The following is a 23,966-nucleotide window of genomic DNA, read 5'->3' as shown; positions in this document are numbered from 1 at the left end:
GAGGTATAGAACTTGACCCTCATTACCCCGGCGCCCCTGCAGACAAACAAGCACTTAGCTTACTCTCATCGTTGATGTACTCAGTCCAGTTTACGGAGCTAGTGATGTTGAAATCGGTTCCATTTAAGTTTGCAGTTCCCAGAGTTCTGTTCAGGCGGTCGTCGGGGGTCGTGTCATTGACGAGGTTGCGGATACACTTCTGTCTCAGGTTGCCCATGAAGAGCTGCAGGCCAATCAGGGCGAAGACGCTGAGACAGAAAACGGTGAGGATCATGACGTCGGAGAGCTTCTTGACCGACTGGATCAGAGCGCCCACGATGGTCTTTAGTCCTGTTAGGGAGGGACGACGCACAGTCCTGGTTACCAGCTCCAACTGATTAATAGAACAGATACATAATATGGTATAGAAATATAGTATAGAAATGCTAAGGTATATAGAAATGCTTCAGCCCCCAATGATAGCTAGCAATCAGCATAGGAGATCCATATGTCAAGTTTCTGTATGGCATTCATACAGGAGCCGGTTGAGGAAGAGACTGATCATTTTTCCTCGTGGATCTCTCCAGAGATGGTGTTGTTGTTGGTGTTAAGATCACTCAGTTCATAACACACTTAGATAAACCCCTGGCAGACTGTCTACACAGAAAGTCTAATGTTGGTTGATAATCAAATTCTCTTTTTGAATAGACTCAGATCACTACAGATATCATATCATATTCATATAATTACTTAGTGATCTGTACAGAAATGTAATAATGACATAATAGACAAATTGCGATCATTCAGTTTGATAGGGACCAAGTGTGTTGGGGTTTTAGTGATGCTATGCAGATGCTAAACTACGTTTTGCTACAGACTGTTTTGCTAGCACAGACTGGAATATGTTCCAGGATTCTTCCGATGGCATTGACGAGTACACCACATCAGTCATTGGCTTCATCAATAAGTGCATTGATGATGTCGTCCCCACAATGACTGTACGTACATACCCCAACCAGAAGCCATGGATTACAGGCAACATCCGCACTGAGCTAAAGGGTAGTGCTGCCGCTTTCAAGGAGCGGGACTCTATCCTGGACTCTATCCTTATAAGAAATCCAGCTATGCCCTCCGACGAACCATCAAACAGGCAAAGCGTCAATGTAGGACTAAGATCGAATCGTATTACACTGGCTCCAAGGTGCACGTCGGATGTGGCAGGGCTTGCAAACTATTACAGACTACAAAGGGAAGCATAGCCGTGAGCTGCCCAGTGACATAAGCCTACCAGATGAGCTAAATTACTTCTATACTCACTTGAGGCAAGTAACACTGAAACATGCATGAGAGCATCAGCTGTTCCGGACGACTGTGTGATCATGCTCTCCGCAGCCAATGTGAGTAAGACCTTTAAACAGGTCAACATTCACAAGGCCGCAGGGCCAGACTGATTACCAGGACGTGTACTCCGAGCATGCGCTGACCAACTGGCAAGTGTCTTCACTGACATTTTAAACCTCTCCCTGTCCGAGTCTGTAATACCAACATGTTTCAAGCAGGCCACCATAGACCCTGTGCCCAAGAACACTAAGGTAACCTGCCTAAATGACTACCGACCCATAGCACTCCCGTTTGTAGCCATGAAGTGCTTTGAAAGGCTGGGCATGGCTCACATTAACGCCATTATCCCAGAAACCCTAGACCCCCTCCAATTTGCGTACCACCCCAACAGATCCACAGATGATGCAGTCTCTATTGAACTCCACACTGCCCTTTCCCACCTGGACAAAAGGAACACCTATGTGAGAATGCTATTCATTGACTACAGCTCAGCGTTCAACAAAATTGTGCCCTCAAAGCTCAGCACTAAGCTAAGGACCCTGGGACTAAACACCTCCCTCTGCAACTGGATCCTGAACTTCCTGACGGGCTGCCCCCAGGTGGTAAAAGTAGGTAACAACACATCCGCCACACTGATCCTCAACACGGGGGCCAGTCCCCTCCTGTACTACCTGTTCACTCATGACTGCACGGCCAGGCACGACTACAATACCGTCATTAAGTTTGCAGATGACACAACAGTGGTAGGCCTGATCACCGACAATGACGAGACAGCCTATAGGGAGGAGGTCAGAGACCTGGCTGTCTGGTGCCAGTACAACAACCTCTCCCTCAACGTGATCAAGACAAAGGAGATGATTGTGGACTACAGGAAAAGGAGGACCGAGCACGTCCCCATTCTCATCGACGGGCTGTATTGGGGCAGGTTGAGAGATTCAAGTTCCTTGGTGTCCACATCACCAACAAACTAACATGGTCCAAGCACACCAAGACAGCCATGAAGAGGACACGACAAAACCTATTCCCACTCAGGAGACTGAAAAAATGTGGCATGGGTCCTCAGATCCTCAAAAGGTTCTACAGCTGCACCATTGAGAGCATCCTGATGGGTTGCATCACTGCCTGGTATGGAAACTGCTCGGCCTCCGACCGCAAGGCACTACAGAGGGTAGTGCGTACGGCCCAGTACATCACTGGGGCTAAGCTTCCTGACATCCAGGACCTCTATACCAGGTGGTGTCAGAGGAAGGCCCCAAAAATTGTCAAAGACTCCAGCCACCCTAGTCATAGACTGTTCTCTCTGCGACCGCACGTGCAAGCGGTTCCAGAGCGCCAAGTCTAGGTCCAAGAGGCTTCTTAACAGCTTCTACCCCCAAGCCATAAGACTCCTGAACATCTAATCAAATGGCTACCCAGACTATTTGCATTGTCCCCCCCTTTTATGCTGCTGCTACTCTCTGGTATTATCTATGCATAGTGACTTTAATAACTCTACCTACATGTAGATATTACCTCAATTACCTCGACTAACCGCTGCCCCCGCACATTGACTCTGTACCGGTACCCCCTGTGTATAGCCTCGCTATTGTTATTTTACTGCTGCTTATAATTATTTCTTACTTTTATTTCTTATTTTTTTGTATTTTCTTTAAACTGCATTGTTGGTTAAGGGCTTGTAAGTAAGCATTTCACTGAAAGGTCTACACCTGTTGTATTCGGCGCATGTGACAAATAAAATTAGATTTGATGTCATTTGAAAGCGGGCTGATGTAGGTTGAGGTTAGAGACCCCCACTAATCATGGAGCCAATGATGTGATTGGTTCGTCTATGAAACCGAGAGATGACAACTTTGTGAGAGTGTGTGTCATGGCATTGCCTAGCATCACTCTAGTACAACCCTATTCAACAACCACCATACACAGTGAACAAGACATGCATGCAACCTAGAACAAGGACAGAGGGGTAACCCTAGACACAAATGCTCACCACACAAATTAGCTTTTGCAATGTCTCATGCATAAAAAGACAAACAAATCATAAATATTCTACCTAGTTTCACCAAAGGGCAAGATAACAAAAGAAAGAGAATTACAGGAAGAAAGTGAAAGTAACGTAATGTGTCTAAAAGCGTGGAATCTTTTCCATCTCGATGGAGTGGGCCTGGATTCCTGCTTTTACTGGCCTGTGGAAAGGCAGCGTGACAGAGGTAACAACGCTAGGCTAAGCTAACATGAGATGAGCAGTAACTGTATCTCAGATGGAGTGAATTAGCCATTAGCTGTTAGCTTATAGCCTTGTTGTTAACATTTAACCTCTGACCTCTGACCTGGGCTCTCTCACCTGGGATGACTGATATAGTTTTGAGGGCTCGGAGAACCCTGAAGGTTCTGAGGGCCGAGACATTACCCAGGTCCACAAACTCTGTCACATATCTGTAAGGGAAGGCAGCAGGGGGGAGGTTTGGGGGAGGGAGGAGGAGCGAGGGAAGGAAGGGGGAAGTCACACACACGCACAGGACACACACCATGACAACACAAGGGGGTTGGGGGTTGGGGGTTGGGGGGGGGGGGGGGTCGGCAAACGTCACAAACAAAAGACATCTTGGCTGACGGGTGAGTGAGCAGGCATAGGTTCTTACCTGGGATTACCGAGATAGTTTTCAAAGCTCGCAATACTCTGAAAGTGCGCAGAGCTGAAACATTGCCTAGGTTTACAAACTCTGTTACATACCTGCAGGATTAAATGCACAGTTAAAAATCAGCGTTGTACCCTGACATACTTGCAAATGCACACACAAACGTACAGACGCAGGTACACACAGACGCGCATATGAATACAGGTCAAGCACACACTTTCACAGTGGAATTAATTAGATCAAATGCACTACACCATAAACATAGGAGTACATTAGATATCATACATACAGTATATAGGTTTTTGAGAAAGATTATAAAAAAATAAAAAATAAAAATTGTAAATGTAGTTAATGGTTTCTTTTCATTTTGAAGCGAGATTAAAATGGAATGAATTAATGGCTATTTGTTAATGTAAAAATAGAAATGTAATGAATTAAAGCTGCACCATTAGATTTGGGGTGGGGTCGCGAGAACAAAATAAATGGGGTCCCCAAAAATTCAGGCAAAAAAAATGGGGTCCCCACTGAAAAAGTTTGAATGCCACTGGTCTAGAGGGTTGAGTGTAGAGCACTGCTCTGACCTCATAACTCTGACCTCTGTGTCCTGACAGACCTCTGTGTCCTGACAGACCTCTGTGTCCTGACAGACCTCTGTGTCCTGACAGACCTCTGTGGCCTGACAGACCTCTGTGGCCTGACAGACCTCTGTGGCCTGACAGACCTCTGTGTCCTGACAGACCTCTGTGTCCTGACAGACCTCTGTGTCCTGACAGACCTCTGTGTCCTGACAGACCTCTGTGGCCTGACAGACCTCTGTGGCCTGACAGACCTCTGTGTCCACACTTTTCAAACCAGTCCTTCCAGTTACATGGCAGAATCAGAATATACACAGAGTGTAGAAACATTAAGGACACCTGCTCTTTCCATGACATAGACTGAACAGGTGAATCCAGGTGAAAGCTAGGATCCCTTATTGATGTCACTTATTAAATCCACTTCAATCAGCGTAGATGAAGGGGAGGAGACAGGTTAATGAAAGATTTTTAAGCCTTGAGACAATTGAGACATGAATTTTTGTATTTGTGCCATTCAGGGGGTGAATGGGCAAGACAAAAGATTTTGAACGGGGTGTGGTAGTAGGTGCCAGGCACACCGGTTTGTGTCAAGAACTACAATGCTGCTGGGTTTTTCATGCCCAACATGGCCCAGCATTTTGAGCATGGGGTGGGGGTGGGGGGGAGCAACTGAAGGTGTTCATAATGTTTGGTATAGTCAGTGTATATTGATATTTGGATTAGTGACATGAGTAGCAGTTTTGTAGTGGAGTGTTATATTAATTATACTTTTTAAAATAAAATCTACGCTGGTTAGGAGGAATACATACATTGGTCCTATACTCAAACATGCTTGTTGTTGATACGGTCAGCAATGCTAGATAATATCCTATTCTATTGATCCTAGCTGGAAATATAAGTCATCGATACAGTTGAAGATGGAAGTTTACATGCACCTTGGCCAAATACATTTAAACTCAGTTTTTCACAATTCCTGACATTTAATCCTTGTAAAAATTCCCTATCTTAGGTCAGTTAGGATCATCCCTTATTTTAAGAATGTGAAATGTAAGAATAATAGTAGAGAGAATTATTTATTTCAGCTTTTATTTCTTTCATCACATTCCCAGAGGGTCAAACGTTTACATACACTCAAATAGTATTTGGTAGCATTGCCTTTAAATTGTTTAACTTGGGTCAAATGTTTCAGGTAGCCTTCCACAAGCTTCCCACAATAAGTTGGGTGAATTTATGCCCATTCCTCCTGACAGAACTGGTGTAACTGAGTCAGGTTTCTAGGCCTCCTTGCTTGCACACGCTTTTTCAGTTCTGCCCACAAATGTTCTATAGGATTGAGGTCAAGGCTTTGTGATGGCCACTCCAATACCTTGATTTTGTTGTCCTTAAGCCGTTTTGCCACAACTTTGGAAGTATGCTCGGGGTCATTATCCATTTGGAAGACCCATTTGTGACCAAGCTTTAACTTCCTGACTGACGCCTTGAGATGTTGCTTCAATATGTCCACATACTTTTCCTGCCTCATGATGCAATCTATTTTGTGAAGCGCACCAGTCCCTCCTGCAGCAAAGCACCCCCACAACATGATGCTGCCACTCCCGTGCTTCACGGTTGGGATTGTGTTCTTCGGCTTGCAAGCCTCCCCTTTTTTCTCCAAACATAATGATCGTCATTATGGCCAAACAGTTCTATTTTTCTTTCATCAGACCAGAGGACCTTTCTCCAAAAAGTATGATCTTTGTCCCCATGTGCAGTTGCAAACCATAGTCTGGCTTTTTTTAATGGCGGTTTTGGAGTAGTGGCTTCTTCCTTGCTGAGCGCCTTTCAGGTTATGTCGATATAGGACTCGTTTTACTGTGGATATAAATACTTTTGTACCTGTTTCCTCCAGCATCTTCACTAGGTCCTTTGCTGTTGTTCTGGGGTTGATTTGCACTTTTCGCACCAAAGTACGTTCATCTCTGGGAGACAGAATGCGTCTCCTTCCTGAGCGGTATGACGGCTGCATGGACCCATGGTGTTTATACTTGCGTAATACTGTTTGTACAGATGAACATGGTACCTTCAGGCATTTGGAAATTGCTCCCAAGGATGAACCAGACTTGCGGAGGTCTACAATTTTTCTTCTGAGGTCTTGGCTGATTTCTTTTGATTTTCCCATGATGTCAAGCAAAGAGGCACTGAGCTGGAAGGTAAGGCCTTGAAATACATCCACAGGTACACCTCCAATTGACTCAAATGATGTCAATTAGCCTATCAGATGCTTCTAAAGCAATGACATAATTTTCTGGAATTTTCCAAGCTGTTTAAAGGCACAGTCAACTTACTGTACGTAAACTTCTGACCCACTGGAATTGTGAAATAATCTGTCTGTAAACAATTGTTGGAAAAATTACTTGTCTCATGCACAAAGCAGATGTCCTAAACGACTTGCCAAAACTATAGTTTGTTAACAGGAAATTTGTGTAGTGGTTGAAAAACAAGTTTTAATGACTCTAACCTAAGTGTATGTAAACTTCCGACTTCAACTGTACATCTGTGGTAATACTTACGCCATGGAGATTACCATGAAGTCCAACCAGTTCCATGGATCCCTGAGGAAGGTGAACTTCCCCACACAGAACCCCCTCGCCAAGATTTTAATGAGAGACTCGAATGTATAAATTCCTGTGAATGTGTACCTGATCAAACCAAGACAGAAAGGCATTATGATGGTTGCTATGGAAGTCAACAACAACAGCCCTATTCAATCAAAATCTTATACCTGTTTTCCGGGGCTAAACCAAAACAACACAATTTTTCCTGTGCCAGTGTAGGCTCTGTTCCAATTTTGCTAGCAAGAAAACAATTGTAAGTCTTATGCTAGTGTGGATATCAGTGGAGGCTGCTGAGGGGAGAACGGCTCATAATAATGGCTGGAACGGCGCAAATGGAATGGCATCAAAGCTTGAGTTTGATGTATTTGATACAATTCCACCTATTCCTCTCCATTCCTCCCCAATTAAGGTGCCACCAACCTCCTGTGGTGGATACTAGAGCGTAGCCAATGTTTGAATTGTCCTGCTAATTCATTTCTTTTGGTTTCTCACAGTAAAAATGTCTGAGATTACTTGAGGCCAAACGCAATTACGCATTCTCACACTGGAAACAGAATTGTATCTTTGTCTTACCAAGGAAGCTATAAAAACGGGTGTCAATTGAATAGGGTAACAGCCAATAATAAGTAACCTACAGGAATTCAATCTAGAATATAAATTACTTACTCAACATTCTTGGCCCAGTCCGGGGGGTTGCTCAGAGTCATAAAAGCACAGTTGGTCAGAATGGTGAACATGATCAACATGCTGAACATCGTACAGAGACACAAGTCAAGGAAAGAACCCAACATGTTCAGAGACACATGAAAAGCAATGTCACATCAAGGCTAACTAATAAGGAGGACTAGACCCCGAGTGTTCCGTGACCATAGGCCATAGGCTATCCGTTTTGTCACCAAAGCCCCATATACTACCCACCACTGCGACCTGTATGCTCTCGTTATCCTACCTCATTTGCACACACTGTATATATACTTTTTCTATTGTATTATTGACTGTATGTTTATTATTCCATGTGTAACTCTGTGTTGTTGTTTGTGTCGCACTGCTTTGCTTTATCTTGGCCAGGTCGCAGTTGTAAATGAGAACTTGTTCTCAACTAGCCTACCTGGTTAAATAAAGGTGAAATATATATATTTTTTTTTAATTACCCGGAAAAACTCCATGCCCTATACAGCCTAGAAATATCGACCCAGAGTTTTTCTTGGTCAGGTCACATGGTCACGAACCACTCAGGGAATCCACTACCATCACATATTTTCAAAGTCAACATACAATTTAGTCACATTTCTCTCACATATATATGCTCTATATGACACCAAACTAGGCCATAAGTATATCAAACCATACCTTGATATAGATGTGAAAGGATATGAGTGTACTAAAACTGCAATTGCTATTCTCCGTAGAGGACTGAAGGGGCTTAGGATGTAACAGGCAGGAGTGGCGTTGAAACGGAATATTGCCTTGCCGTGATTCAACACTATAAATGTCTGAAAGAGACAGAGAGACAGACAGAGAGAGAGACAGAGAGAGAGAGAAAGAGACAGAGAGAGAGACAGAGAGAGAGTGAGGAAGAGTTGAGTTGCCCAAATGACATGCAGTAAGTAATATGTAGAACATCTTCGACTGACTATGGAACTAAGACTACAAGAAGTGACTGTGGCTGTGAAACACACCCATCCCAGCTGTACACACCACCACAGCACCAAGGCAAGGCCAAGACATTGTCCACCACTGTTGATGGTGTGCTGAGGCTGTACTGTGGTCCTGTTACTATTGGTGTTGTTCCTTCTGTCTGGCACGCTCAAACCCCAGATGACAGGAGAGCAGCCAGGCAGTCCCTCTCTCTCTCTCAGATGGACTCATGATGTGTGTGTGTGTGTGTGTGTGTGTGTGTGTGTGTGTGTGTGTGTGTGTGTGTGTGTGTGTGTGTGTGTGTGTTTCTGTCTAAGTGTGTTTGTGTGTTTCCGTCTATGTGGGTGTGTACATTGTGTCTGGATGACTACATGGATGACTACATCAAAGACTCAGCTGGGGCCACAGTTTAGCTCAGTTCCTGTCACTTGTGCGTTGGCTGCTAGTTAGCCTTGGCACCATCTGAGGAGGATCCTAGAGTGTTGGCTGCTAGTTAGCCTTGGCACCATCTGAGGAGGATCCTAGAGTGTTGGCTGCTAGTTAGCCTTGGCACCATCTGAGGAGGATCCTAGAGTGTTGGCTGCTAGTTAGCCTTGGCACCATCTGAGGAGGATCCTAGAGTGTTGGCTGCTAGTTAGCCGAGGCACCATTTGAGGAGGATCCTAGAGTGTTGGCTGCTAGTTAGCCGAGGCACCATTTGAGGAGGATCCTAGAGTGTTGGCTGCTAGTTAGCCTTGGCACCATTTGAGGAGGATCCTAGAGTGTTGGCTGCTAGTTAGCCTTGGCACCATTTGAGGAGGATCCTAGAGTGTTGGCTGCTAGTTATCCTTGGCACCATTTGAGGAGGATCCTAGAGTGTGTCTGCTAGTTAGCCTTGGCACCATTTGAGGAGGATCCTAGAGTGTTGGCTGCTAGTTAGCCTTGGCACCATTTGAGGAGGATCCTAGAGTGTTGGCTGCTAGTTAGCCTTGGCACCATTTGAGGAGGATCCTAGAGTGTTGGCTGCTAGTTAGCCTTGGCACCATTTGAGGAGAATCCTAGAGTGTGTCTGCTAGTTAGCCTTAGCACCATCTGAGGAGGACCCTGGAGTGTGTTGACATGAACTGAGTGCTCAGAAACAGTGTCTCAAATGTAATTTGGCCTGTTTTTGTTATTCTTTGAAGATGCATCACTGAGTGCACCAGTTAATATTCCCTGTAGCTCAGTTGGTAGAGCATGGTGTTTGCAACACCAGGGTTGTGGGTTCGATTCCCACGGGGGGCCAGCACAGAAAAAAAAAATGTATGCATTCACTACTGTAAGTCACTCTGGATAAGAGTGTCTGCTAAATGACTAAAATGTAAATGTTAATACATAAATGACACAACATGGCACATGAAGGCAGCATGAGGACATGGCACCATGTTGCCGCTTTGGAGCACAGTATGCTAGCTTTGTTTAAAATGCAGAACATTCTGTGAACTCCTATGTGTCATTATTGGCCAGCAGGGGCTAACGCGATTGCCAATGAGTCTTGCAATGTCTTGTGAATGTATCATAATACTTTTGGATTGAAAAATAGACCAAACCTTAAAGGTTGTGGGTGGGGTTTAGCCTGAGTCCCATAAACCATGAAATAGGAGTTGGGAAGACAGCACAAACAGATCTGGAATTTAGGCTAGGTGTGGGTGTGTCCAGTACCTTCTGAATGGAATAGAAGGGGTCCAGGTCCTCCAGAGGGGTGGAGACAAAGCCTTGGGGGACGTCCCCGTAGATGAAGGGGAGGGACTTCCCCGCCTCCAGGTCGCTGTTGGGCTTGGGCTCGTTGTCGTCATTGCTGTCGCTACAGCGGTCAACGCGGGGTTTCCGGGCCTCCTCCTCGGCGATGCGCCTTTCGATGGCGGCAAGCGAGTCGGGACAGAAGCGGCAGAAGCTGTCAGGTCCGGGCGGTACAAGCAGCTGTGCCATCTTGTCATGGTGCTCCTTCACAGGGAAGCTTGGGGCTCCGCCAGGACAGGGGGCTGGGGAGAGAGAGAGGGAGGGAGATCAGGAAGACCCAGCTACAACATTTAGCCTACAGCACATGTTGTGCATGACAAGTGGCCTGGGATACATCCAGTACTCTACTGTATGTTTAGACAAATACTCTCCCCTCCCCCTACGTACAACTGAAACAGCATGAATGGCAATATAATGCTCATTTCCCATGACTTCTACTGTAACTTACTGTACTGCAGCACCATGTTCAGATATACCATTACATCATCATACACAGAGACCTGGTTTATTTCTCTCTCTGATGGACGATCAGAGACTTAGTGTAGCATCCTTAATCCTAGTATCTTTCCTCTTAAAGACATCAACGTGGTAAGCGCATTACAGGGTAATGTGCACACAGCTCATACATGTAGATATATCTACTGTTGAGAGTGAAACCCTGGATGACTGTCAACCACACACACACACACACGCACACACACACACACACACAGCAAAAATGAGGGGAGACATTAGAGAGGGTTTGCACGGTTCCTCTGCCCGCACTGAACTCTGGGTAGTCTTTCTTTCGAGACGCCCAGGGGGTCATAGGTGGGGATGAGGGAAAGGCGAGAGGGCTGAGGCTGGTGACAGCCGAAGAGGGACCTGAACTGATGCAGAGGGACACAGACAGCCTTGGCCGAGGCCAACCAAACTGGACATCAGAGGCCTGTTTCAGCCGAATACAAAATTGAAATACCCCTTTTATTTGTATGAAACAATACACACTCTTTCCTTGCTGAGAAGGGAAGTGGTCACCAAGTTAAATGAGATGTAGGTGACCACAGAGATTTTTTTTAAGCTTATTAAAATGTAATTCTATGTAGGTGAATTTCAATATGTCACACTCAAGGTCCTAAACGATATCTTAACCGCCATCGATAAGAAACAATACTGTGCAGCAATATTCATTGACCTGGCCAAGGCTTTCGACTCTGTCAATCACCACATCCTCATCGGCAGACTCGACAGCCTTGGTTTCTCAAATGATTGCCTCGCCTGGTTCACCAACTACTTTTCTGATAGAGTTCAGTGTGTCAAATCGGAGGGCCTGTTGTCCGGGCCTCTGGCAGTCTCTATGGGGGTGCCACAGGATTCAATTCTTGGGCCGACTCTTTTCTCTGTATACATCAATGATGTCGCTCTTGCTGCTGGTGAGTCTCTGATCCACCTCTATGCAGACGACACCATTCTGTATACTTCTGGCCCTTCTTTGGACACTGTGTTAACTACCCTCCAGACGAGCTTCAATGCCATACAACTCTCCTTCCGTGGCCTCCAACTGCTCTTAAATACAAGTAAAACTAAATGCATGCTCTTCAACCGATCGCTGCCTGCACCTGCCTGCCCGTCCAGCATCACTACTCTGGACGGTTCTGACTTAGAATATGTGGACAACTACAAATACCTAAGTGTCTGGTTAGACAGTAAACTCTCCTTCCAGACTCACATCAAACATCTCCAATCCAAAGTTAAATCTAGAATTGGCTTCCTATTTCGCATCAAAGCATCTTTCACTCATGCTGCCAAACATACCCTCGTAAATCTGACCATCCTACCGATCCTCGACTTCGGCGATGTCATTTACAAAATAGCCTCCAATACCCTACTCAATAAATTGGACGCAGTCTATCACAGTGACATCCGTTTTGTCACCAAAGCCCCATATACTACCCACCACTGCGACCTGTACGCTCTCGTTGGCTGGCCCTCGCTTCATACTCGTCCCCAAACCCACTGGCTCCAGGTCATCTACAAGACCCTGCTATGTAAAGTTCCCCCTTATCTCAGCTCGCTGGTCACCATAGCAGCACCCACTTGTAGCACACGCTCCAGCAGGTATATCTCTCTGGTCACCCCCAAAGCCAATTCCTCCTTCGGCCGCCTCTCCTTCCAGTTCTCTGCTGCCAATGACTGGAACGAACTACAAAAATCTCTAAAACTGGAAACACTTATCTCCCTCACTAGCTTTAAGCACCAGCTGTCAGAGCAGCTCACAGATCGCTGCATCTGTACATAGCCCATCTGTAAATATGCCATCCAACTACCTCATCCCCATACTGTTATTTATTTTATTTATTTTGCTCCTTTGCACCCCAGTATCTCTACTTGCACACTCATCTTCTGCACATGTATCACTCCAGTGTTTAATTGCTATATTGTAATTATTTAGCCACTATGGCATATTCATTGCCTTACCTCCCTTATCCTACCTCATTTGCACAAACTGTATATATACTTTTTCTATTGTATTATTGACTGTATGTTTATTATTATTATTATTCCAACAACTACCTCTTCCCCTACTGTATTTATTTATTTTGCTCCTTTGCACCCCATTATTTCTATTTCTACTTTGCACTTTTTTCCACTGCTAATCTACTATTCCAGTGTTTTACTTGCTATATTGTATTTACTTCACCACCATGGCCTTTTTTGCCTTTACCTCCCTTATCTCACCTCATTTGCTCACTCTGTATGTAGACTTATTTTTCTACTATATTATTGACTGTATGTTTGTTTTACTCCATGTGTAACTCTGTGTTGTTGTATGTGTCAAACTGCTTTGCTTTATCTTGGCCAGGTCGCAATTGTAAATGAGAAGTTGTTCTCAACTTGCCTACCTGGTTAAATAAAGGTGAAATAAATAAATAACTAATTAAAAATGTCCCCAGGGTTGTCACTGCCACTGTGGTTGATTTAAAAACAGCCAACTGCTGTGGATAGATCACACTCATTGTGGATACATCTGTGATGGAAATAAACACTCATTTTCTCTCTCACCATGGCCTGATTCTCCATCAACATCAATCAACGCCCACACACACCGTCCTCTCCCCCATTTATCTTTTTTTCCCCCTCTCTCCAAAGGCCTACCCTGTTTCCTCCAGAGGCCCAGGGAGAAATACAAACAAGCACTCCCCTAAAACCCAAGTGGGTCCTTAGAACAAAGCCTGTACCTTTAAGACAACACATATTCAGAGGCCAGTGAGGGCAGTGGGGTCTTCCTGTCTGGGGTCAGGGGGCAGGGGACAGGGGGCAGGGGGCAGGACTGTGTTCCCCCACCGGCTTCTCTCTCATCACATCTTTAGCACTGTGGTCCTCGTTACAGAATGGTACTACTGACATAGCCTTCATTGTCAGTCTTTACCATTTAATATTTCTGAAACAATGGAGGAGCTGCAGTTCTGTTGCCTAGCAACCCTATACTGTCTGACATATGAGGCTACTACTGACACATGGCACATCCAACACAGTGTCACAGCACCCAGCATACACTTCCATGGGGCTCTGAGGCCAGCCGAGGAGGGATCTCATTCGCATTCATCAGGTTAACACCATTTGGTTTCTGATTGCCGTGCGAGCAACTGACATCGAAGTAGGTGTTTTCAGAGTTGATTGGTGTTTCTACAGACTATAAATAACAATTTAATTAACTAGCTACTAACCCTAACCCTCATCCTAACCCTAAACTTAACCGTTACCCTTATCTTAGCACTAACCCGTACCCTATAACCCTTATTCTAAACCTAACCCTAACCCTAACCTTAGCAACCAGTTGCTTATCAACAGAGAGTTTGTTGATAGTATGACCATCGTTTTAGCATCTCCAGATGGACTGTCAGGACTATCTAAATAAAGTGTGACTCGAAATCACCTTTGTTCTAATCCACGGCATGGAATAGGCACATAAATGAGGAATTACAGTAACCTCATATATCCTACGGTTCTTTGTACTGTAGACAATATCTGTGTCACTGTGTGCTAGCTAGCTTTTCCCATAGGGAGCTTCATAAACACATCAGCGTGTGTTCTAAAGACAGCCTGGGGATCCACTGCTCCGATGTGTGAGTTAGTTGACAGCACGTCACCTAAGAGCCCTATGAAAGATTTGCTAGAGCCTATGCTAGTACACACTCCCCCAACTGAGCCAGTCTCTGAAGGCGTGTTTTGCCTGGAGTCTAACAACACCTCAGACACTGATTATTTCTATACTCTGAAGATGTATGAAATGGTATCTCCAGTTCTAGCATGCATCTGTAGCTATACTGTCTGGTATGTTAAGGGGTTTTGAATGGACATTACATTTCCGAAGCCATTTAAAATCAAAAGGTAGTCTTGGGTGGACGCCATTCATTCAAAGAATGTTTAAAATGTCGACCTCCACATTTAAAAAGGTTGTTTTGATATGATGATGTCTGTCTGTGATTGGGATAAAGACGCTTTGGGAATATCATACTCGGCCTGTGATCAATATCACAGCTAGAATGTTGTCCGATCTGTTCAACGTCACACGAATCCCTCGAGACTTTATGTAGGCTGTTATCAACACACAAGTATGTACTCAAGACATACATTAAAGCAATACATACTGTTATTATATCAATACATTAAATGTGACATATGAATAGTAGTAACCGTTCATATTAGTACTTATTGCTGCGTAGCCTCATTTTCTCTGAACACGTCTGCTGTCCATGGTGCTGAAACGCGAATCAACACAGAAAACACCAATTTGGGGCTCATACACCAAACGACAGACAGAAACCAAATGGTAAGCTACGAACAGAGACACAGGTATGTTGTCATCATGAAACGCATAGCCAAACACATGAAGGTGTGAAACAAGTTTGGAATTGATTGATGGCTAATAAATCCGTCTAGACAAGTGCAGTGGTTTGCTTTTAAATACATTATGTAGCCTTATCGCGAACAATAAGCACAGGCAACAGGTATAATCTGAAAGAGAAGGTGAGGCTAGTAGCCATACCTTAATTGTCGTGGATTCAAAACCAGCAGGGGAGGCGGCAGCTGTCGCCATATTGACGTATCCGTATATTTCCTCGAATTTTCGGTTTCTCATTTGTAACATCTCCGCCCTACCACCACCATCTGACACGCACATAAGTCTCCAAAAAACCGAGGCACTCAGATCATAGTTGGAACGGGCGAGGAACATTAAGTAACAAGAGTGGCTATCTCTCTCAATCACCACAATCCCGGAAAACACAGCGACGTGAGTGAGTGACAAAGGTTCCCAAGCGCGCGTCAGCCACCCAACTGAATGGGTGTGAATGGATCTCTCACACTGCCTGGGCGTGCCCTTACCCCGTTGTTTATTCCTTGTAATGGATCCACTATGGATGCTGTTAGCTGAAATATGGATAAACATTTGTATTTTGCCACTACATTCTCGAAGTAGCAGTGTTTCATCTATGGCCATGAGAATATCTTATGTCCATGACACTAGAGTCATCTAAGAAGCAGTGGTGCCATCTATTTTTCCATTATCGAGACATGACCGCAAATGACTCAGGCTACTTGAACAATATCGATTGGAAATATGATCGTGAGCAACGTTTGCTCAATGCGTTCGTGTGTTTGAGTAACACACGTTTAGAGACCACAAAACCCCTGCCAATTTTGATAAATGCATTGCAAGAAATGTATATGTCAATTGAAGGCAAATTTGTTAAATTGATATGTATTACAACAAATTAAATGATCTAATTGCGACACCCACGTATAAAAAAAGTAAAGCCATAATTTAGAGATTATAAGAAAGAAGCATAGGAAGGTAGCCTAAATAATCATTTATTGTCATTAATTGTCTGTCAGGGGTTCATTTTAACTCGGGCCCCCAATGGGAACACCCCCGTTGTAAAAAAAGATTTTGAAATGCCTTTATTAATGTCTACATTCGTTTTTGACAAGTATGTTCTATAACAGACACCTTAATGCATACATTTAAATTATATTAAGGGAACTTAACAATATTTTATATATATAAAACATATTCCTTAAAAAACACATTTAAGAGTGCTAATGATACTACAACAAAACATTTTTTTTAAATACATGCAAATTTGTCCTTTTATTGACATACTGTTGAATTCTTTTCATTCCTATGGAGGACTGCTCCTTCTGGGGAGTGCCAATATGGCGACCGGTGGCTTCAAAACCTCTCATTGGCCATGACACAGCATCTACCATCCAGGTAATCATTGGTTATGGTCTTGTATTGTTTGTGTGAATGTTTTCTGAAATCCAATAATAAAAAATAAAAAAATATTTGGAAGTCTGAGATAGACTGTATTAAATAGAATGGATTGGCGGTTCCATATTTTCTGTCTTGATGTTGCAAGAAATACGGAGATTTCCTCGCATGCAGGATCCACTAGCCTACCTGTCAGCTGCTGCTCAATCACTCCATAACTCTGCTTCCGCTTGTTCACGAGACGGTTCGAAGAAACGTAGATCTGTTGTAACAGTAGGCTATTGCAAAAATAAGCCCAACACAAACAGGTTGTTTAGCAATTTCGTATTTTATTCAGGAGGGGAGTTACATGCAGATAGGCAAGTTATATGTAGCCTACACAGCATATCGTACAAGTAAGTCACAGACAGGCAGTCAATAGCGAGTTAATGTTTAAAACATTGTTTAGCATCTTTGCAAACATTGGCTAAACTTGAGGCAGACTGCTAACTATATGGCAACATAACTACAAATATTACATCACACAAAACGCTAATTGTTTTTGCCCCAATGTAATGTGTAGACTACGTCTTGCTTGTGCTACGGCAATATCCTTTTCAAAAGACAATACGTTTGTATGTGGACTTCTTATACAGTGAGCTGCAAAAGTATTGGGACAGTGACGAGTTTTGGTTCTGTACTCCAGCACTTTGGATTTGAAATGATACAATGACAGTGAGGTTAAAGTGCAGACTGTCAGCTTTAGTTTGAGTGTATTTTCATCCATATCAGGTAAACGTTTAGAAATTACAGCACTTTTTGTACATAGTCCCCCCATTTTAGGGGACCAAAAGTATTGGGACGAATTCACTTCTATGTGTATTAAAGTAGTCAAGTGTAGTAGTATTTGGTCCCATATTCCTAGCACTCAATGATTACATCAAGCTTGTGACTCTACAAACTGGTTGGATGCATTTGCTGTTTGTCTTGGATGTGTTTCAGATTATTTTGTGCCCAACAGAAATAAATAATGTATTGTGCCATTTTGGAGTCACTTTATTGTAAATAAAAATTGAATATGTTTCTAAACACATCTACATTAATTTGAATGTTACCATGATTGAGGATAGCCCTGAATAAATTGTGAATAATGATGAGTGAGAAAGTTACAGATGCACAAATATCATATCCCCCCAAAAAACCTTCAGTTATTGTAATAGTGAGAGGTTAGCATGTCTTTGGGGTATGATATTTGTGTCTAACTTTTTCACTCATTATTCAATGCATCCAACAAGTTTCTAGAGTCACAAGCTTGATGTAATCATTGCGTGCTAGGAATATGGGACCAAATACTACACTTTTGACTACTTTAATACACATGAGTGAATTTGGCCGATACTTTTGGTCCCCTAAAATGGGGGGACTATGTACAAAAAGTGCTGTAATTTCTAAACGGTACACCTGATACGGATGAAAACCCTCAAATTAAAGCTATCAGTCTGCTCTCATTGTATTATTTACAATACAAAAGTTCTAAAAAAAAGTGTCACTGTCCCAATACTTTTGGAACTCACTGTATATTTCTGGAACGTATGTTCAGAAATATGAGGCAGAGACATAGGCAATATCATCATATCGATCTAATTGGTTGAGGGTTCAGAAGAGGGCGAGCAAAGAGAGAAACATGACTGTGTGTGAATAACACATGCACAGTATGGGATTTGGATTCTGAGATTTGAGAGAGAAGTTTCCAGAAGGGGAGGGACGGGAGCAGAAACTCTGTATTCGTAGCCTCGGCCTAAAAAGAAACTCCACCACACTGGAGATCTTGATCCTCCACAACTGCATCAAACACCAAATATAATGGCAGAAATCATATTAGATGATTTTGCTTCCACCTATCCAGCCGTTTCATTCAGATCAATGCAGAAGACGAAGGATAGGACACAAGGTCGGGGTGCCGCTGTAGACTATTGGGACGCAGGCACTCTGTCAGATGGGCTGTAGTGTAGCATGGGTGAAAAAGGCTACTGATCTGTCTGATTAGCACAAGCCATACTTGAGCATTCTAAAGAACTGCACTTTCAGTTAAAGAGCAACGTGTGTTCTCTCTGAAGTGGCACTCAGGGAGAACCGGCAAGCAGTGGGTCTGTGCCTCCTGTAGGGTAGCCACCATGTGATTCTTGCAGGTCCCTGCCCTCTGCTGGTGAAAGTGCATTTTTACAACAAGCCAAGAAAGCAGTGTGCCACCAATCTCCTAATTATCCATCTCCATCAAATACACATCTAACCCCTCACATGTCAAAATATACCTGAATTTAACAATGCTGTCATAGTGAATAAAAAAGCTGTAGTGCTGGTTGCCCTTGGCGCCCATGTGGAGTGTCTGACTGTTTGACATTCACCTGGCTCCTCATTGAGGGAAGTTCCTGAAGCTGTCTGTCATCATGGTTACACTGTTCTCTTCTCATTGCCGTCTCAGTGATGAAAGTAATACGTGTGAGTTTCTGTCACATACATGCGCATGCAGTCACAAAAACACACACAGGCACCTATACACACACATGCATACAGTGCATTTGGAAAGTATTCAGACCCTTTGACTTTTTCCACATTTTGTTATGTTACAGCCTTACTCTAAAATTGATTAAATAAAATGTTTACCTCATGAATATACACACAATGCCCCATAATGACAACGTTTTTTGAAATGTTAGCAAATGTATTTAAAATAAAAAGCATAAACACTTTATTTAAATAAGGGAAAGGGGGATACCTAGTCAGTTGTACAACAATGCATTCAACTGAAATGTATTTTCCGCATTTAACCCAACCCCTCTGAATCAGAGTGGTGCGGAGGGCTGCCTTAATCGGCATCCAGAATTTTGGAACCACTCTTTGTAGAGCTGGTCGCCCGGCCAAACTGCGCAATTGGGGAAGAAGGGCCTTGGTCAGGGAGGTGACCATGAACCCGATGGTCACTCTGACAGCTCCAGAGTTCCTCTGTGGAGATGGAAGAACCTTCCAGAAGGACAACCATCTCTGCAGCACTCCACCAATCAGGCCTTTATGGTAGAGTGGCCAGACGGAAGCCACTCCTCAGTAAAAGGCACATGACAGCCCACTTGGAGTTTGCCAAAAGGCACCTAAAAGACTCAGACCATGAGAAACAAGATTCTCTGGTCTGATGAAACCAAGATTGAACTCTTTTGCCTGAATGACAAGCGTCACGTCTGGAGGAAACCTGGCACCATCCCTATGGTGAAGCATGGTGGTGGCAGCATCATGCTGTGGGGATGTTTTGCAGCGGTAGGGACTGGGAGACTAGTCAGGATCGAGGGAAAGATGAACGGAGCAAAGTACAGAGAGATCCTTGCTGAAAACCTGCTCCAGAGCACTCAGGACCTCAGACTGGGTCAAAGGTTCACTTTCCAACAGGACAACAACCCTAAGCACACAGCCAAGTACATGCAGGAGTGGCTTCGGGACAAGTCTCTGAATGTCCTTGAGTGGCCCAGCCAGAGCCCGGACTTGAACCTGATCGAACATCTCTGGAGAGACCTGAAAATAGCTGTGCTCCCCATCCAACCTGACAGAGCTTGAGAGGATCTGCAGAGAAGAATGGGAGAAACTCCTCAAATACAGGTGTGCCAAGCTTGTAGCATCATACCCAAGAAGACTCAAGGCTGTAATCGCTGCCAAAGGTGCTTACTTATGTAAATGTTTTACTTCCGTTTTTTTATGTTTAACATATTTGCAAACATTTCTAAAAACCTTCTTTTGCTTTGTCATTATGGGGTATTTAATAAATTTTAGAATAAGGCTGTAATGTAACAAAATGTGGAAAAAGTAAAATCAAATCAAATGTATTTATATAGCCCTTCTTACATCAGCTGATATCTCAAAGTGCTGTACAGAAACCCAGCCTAAAACCCCAAACAGCAAGCAATGCAGGTGTAGAAGCACGGTGGCTAGGAAAAACTCCCTAGAAAGGCCAAAACCTAGGAAGAAACCTAGAGAGGAACCAGGCTATGAGGGGTGGCCAGTCCTCTTCTGGCTGTGCCGGGTGGAGATTATAACAGAACATGGCCAAGATGTTCAAATGTTCATAAATGACCAGCATGGTCAAATAATAATAATCACAGTAGTTGTCGAGGGTGCAACAAGTCAGCACCTCAAGAGTAAATGTCAGTTGGCTTTTCATAGCTGATCTTTGAGAGTATCTCTACCGCTCCTGCTGTCTCTAGAGAGTTGAAAACAGCAGGTCTGGGACAGGTAGCATGTCCGGTGAACAGGTCAGGGTTTCATAGCCGCAGGCAGAACAGTTGAAACTGGAGCAGCAGCACAGCCAGGTGGACTGGGGACAGCAAGGAGTCATCATGCCAGGTAGTCCTGAGGCATGGCCCTAGGGCTCAGGTCCTCCGAGAGAGAGAAAGAAAGAAAGAAAGAGAGAAAGAGAGAATTAGAGAGAGCATACTTAAATTCACACAGGACACCGGATAAGACAGGAGAAATACTCCAGATATAACAGACTGACCCTAGCCCCCCGACACATAAACTACTGCAGCATAAATACTGGAGGCTGAGACAGGAGGGGTCAGGAGACACTGTGGCCCCATCCAATGATACCCCCGGACAGGGCCAAACAGGAAGGATATAACCCCACCCACTTTGCCAAAGCACAGCCCCCACACCACTAGAGGGATATCTTCAAGCACCAACTTACCATCCTGAGACACGGCCGAGTATAGCCCACAAAGATCTCCGCCACGGCACAACCCAAGGGGGGCGCCAACCCAGACAGAAAGACCACGTCAGTGACTCAACCCACTCAAGTGACGCACCCCTCCTAGGGACGGCATGGAAGAACACCAATAAGCCAGTGACTCAGCCCCTGTAATAGGGTTAGAGGCAGAGAATCCCAGTGGAGAGAGGGGAACCGGCCAGGCAGAGACAGCAAGGGCGGTTCGTTGCTCCAGAGCCTTTCCGTTCACCTTCACACTCCTGGGCCAGACTACACTCAATCATAGGACCTACTGAAGAGATGAGTCTTCAGTAAAGACTTAAAGGTTGAGACCGAGTCTGCGTCTCTCACATGGGTAGGCAGACCATTCCATAAAAATGGAGCTCTATAGGAGAAAGCCCTGCCTCCAGCTGTTTGCTTAGAAATTCTAGGGACAATTAGGAGGCCTGCGTCTTGTGACCGTAGCGTACATGTAGGTATGTACGGCAGGACCAAATCGGAAAGATAGGTAGGAGCAAGCCCATGTAATGCTTTGTAGGGTAGCAGTAAAACCTTGAAATCAGCCCTTGCCTTAACTGGAAGCCAGTGTAGGGAGGCTAGCACTGGAGTAATATGATGAAATTTTTTGGTTCTAGTCAGGATTTTAGCAGCCGTATTTAGCACTACCTGAAGTTTATTTAGTGCTTTATCCGGGTAGCCGGAAAGTAGAGTATTGCAGTAGTCCAACCTAGAAGTAACAAAAGCATGGATTCATTTTTCTGCATCATTTTTGGACAGAAAGTTTCTGATTTTTGCAATGTTACGTAGAGGGGTCTGAATACTTACCGAATGCACTGTACACTCGCATCACGCAAACACACACACACACACACACACACACACACATACATACTCTCCCAATCAACGATCACTCCATCGACAGACACACCCAAGACTTCAGCTTAGCATGACTTTCCAAGAAGAACAATCTCGGGTTTCTCCCAAACACCTTCTTGTCATGCAGCTGGTGTAGCTGGTGCATGGAAGTCAGGCGCAGGAGAGCAGAGATGGGTGGACAAAGCATTTTACTGAGGCAATATTTGGAACAGAACGCAACTGCGTCACAATAAACAAATGACCAAAGAGCAAGTGAGGCAGCACAAAGTACAACAACCAAGTACAAAGTACCGGCTGCCACAAAGCACGGGTACAAAACAAAACCCGTCGCAACCAGCCGGAAGCGTGCCAACCTTGACAATAAACAATACCCCACACAGACATGGAGGGAACAGAGGGCTAAATACACATAGTAATTATGAGGAGATGTAAACCAGGTGTGCAGGAAAACAAGACAAAACAAATGGAAAATGAAAGGTGGAGCGGCGATGACTAGAAGACCGGTGACGTCGACCGCCGAGTGCCTCCCGAACAAGGAGAGGGACCGACTTTGGTGGAAGTCGTGACACCTCTTTATAAGCCCTCGACCTGACAGTCAAAGTGACCACAGGCATATGCAAAAAATATATTTTAAAAAAGTGTCACAATGTGACATTCCAGACACATTACATTCTCCTCGAGTAGAAGGAGACAATTGAAGGTGTCTGGGATGTCATATTGTGACAAAATCTTTAGTTGTTTATCAGGCTGGCAGAGCATGTGACTGACCTCACTGTGCTCCTGAAACAATGTCAGCTATGTGACTGAGGTGGAGCTCATGGCTCCTGTCCCCTCTTGACATTTGGCTGTGACTCTGCTAATGTTTTCATTAGAGGGCTAGTGGTGAATGTGAGTGCCTTGCAGCAGCTTGACCCTTACAGCTCTGTGGTATTTAGGGTTACATCATGCCATAGTACTCAGTGGGTGTTGGGAGTTAGTTAGCCACTCAGTACACTGTAAATCTACTGCACTTCCTGATTATTCCAAGACTAAAAAAATAGTAATAACTGGATAGGGAAAATTCGGAATAAATTGCCTCTATACACTTTTAAGGAATTGTGCTTGCTTCGGTCAAATGTTGATTTATTTAAAACTGTTCATTTAGTCAGATGGTATTGTTTTCTTACTAACCTCCATTTCGCTGGTTTACATGTGATTGTACAGGACAGGAAACCGGTAGGAGTCTAGGGGGTGCACACACAAGCCAGAGTCAAAACTTCCCGAGTTACCTCTGACCTATTCAATAAACTGGCTCGAGTAAATAGTGCATTGAGATAACAAAGGCATGCGGGGAAACAGAGGAGGAAAATGAGTTCATATTATACTTACTGACTCTATTTCCTCACCTATAGATGAGACTATTCACGATGGGTTCAGGGTGCAACGTTTTTCAGAAATGTTCATCAACATGGCCGCCTCTGTTTAAAGATGGATAAGTTAAGATCTGTGTGCGTAGGCTGTAATAGTAGGGGGATTTTATTTATTTATTTAACCTTTATTTAACTAAGGCAAGTCAGTTAAGAACAAATTCTTATTTACAAGGATGGCCTA

The 23,966-nt window shown here is 44.1% G+C and overlaps 1 protein-coding gene across 5 annotated transcripts in view; it reads right to left on the bottom strand.

The window, feature by feature from the left end:
• The window catches only part of LOC115196104 (sodium channel protein type 2 subunit alpha), a 45,750-nt gene extending 29,753 nt beyond the window's left edge, over positions 1-15,997 (bottom strand). For 2 of the 5 annotated variants that reach the window (XM_029756669.1, XM_029756671.1), the window contains exons 1-7: positions 15,551-15,997; positions 10,444-10,763; positions 8,500-8,618; positions 7,792-7,881; positions 7,081-7,209; positions 3,960-4,051; positions 64-330 (exon numbers count right to left, since the gene is read on the bottom strand). In XM_029756669.1, coding sequence (XP_029612529.1) covers positions 64-330; positions 3,960-4,051; positions 7,081-7,209; positions 7,792-7,881; positions 8,500-8,618; positions 10,444-10,710 — 964 coding nt within the window. In that variant the 5' untranslated portion in view covers positions 10,711-10,763; positions 15,551-15,997. Of the gene's footprint in view, positions 1-63; positions 331-3,661; positions 3,754-3,959; positions 4,052-7,080; positions 7,210-7,791; positions 7,882-8,499; positions 8,619-10,443; positions 10,764-15,550 lie in introns of those variants that run through there. The other 3 variants (XM_029756668.1, XM_029756670.1, XM_029756672.1) reach the window with 2 other exon arrangements.
• Between the last annotated feature and the right edge of the window lie 7,969 nt (positions 15,998-23,966).

This window comes from Salmo trutta, chromosome 6 (assembly GCF_901001165.1).
Source record: "Salmo trutta chromosome 6, fSalTru1.1, whole genome shotgun sequence".
Classification (NCBI taxonomy): Eukaryota; Metazoa; Chordata; class Actinopteri; order Salmoniformes; family Salmonidae; genus Salmo; species Salmo trutta.
Note: the sequence above shows the minus strand (reverse complement) of the source record. Positions and strands in the feature narration are given on the sequence as shown.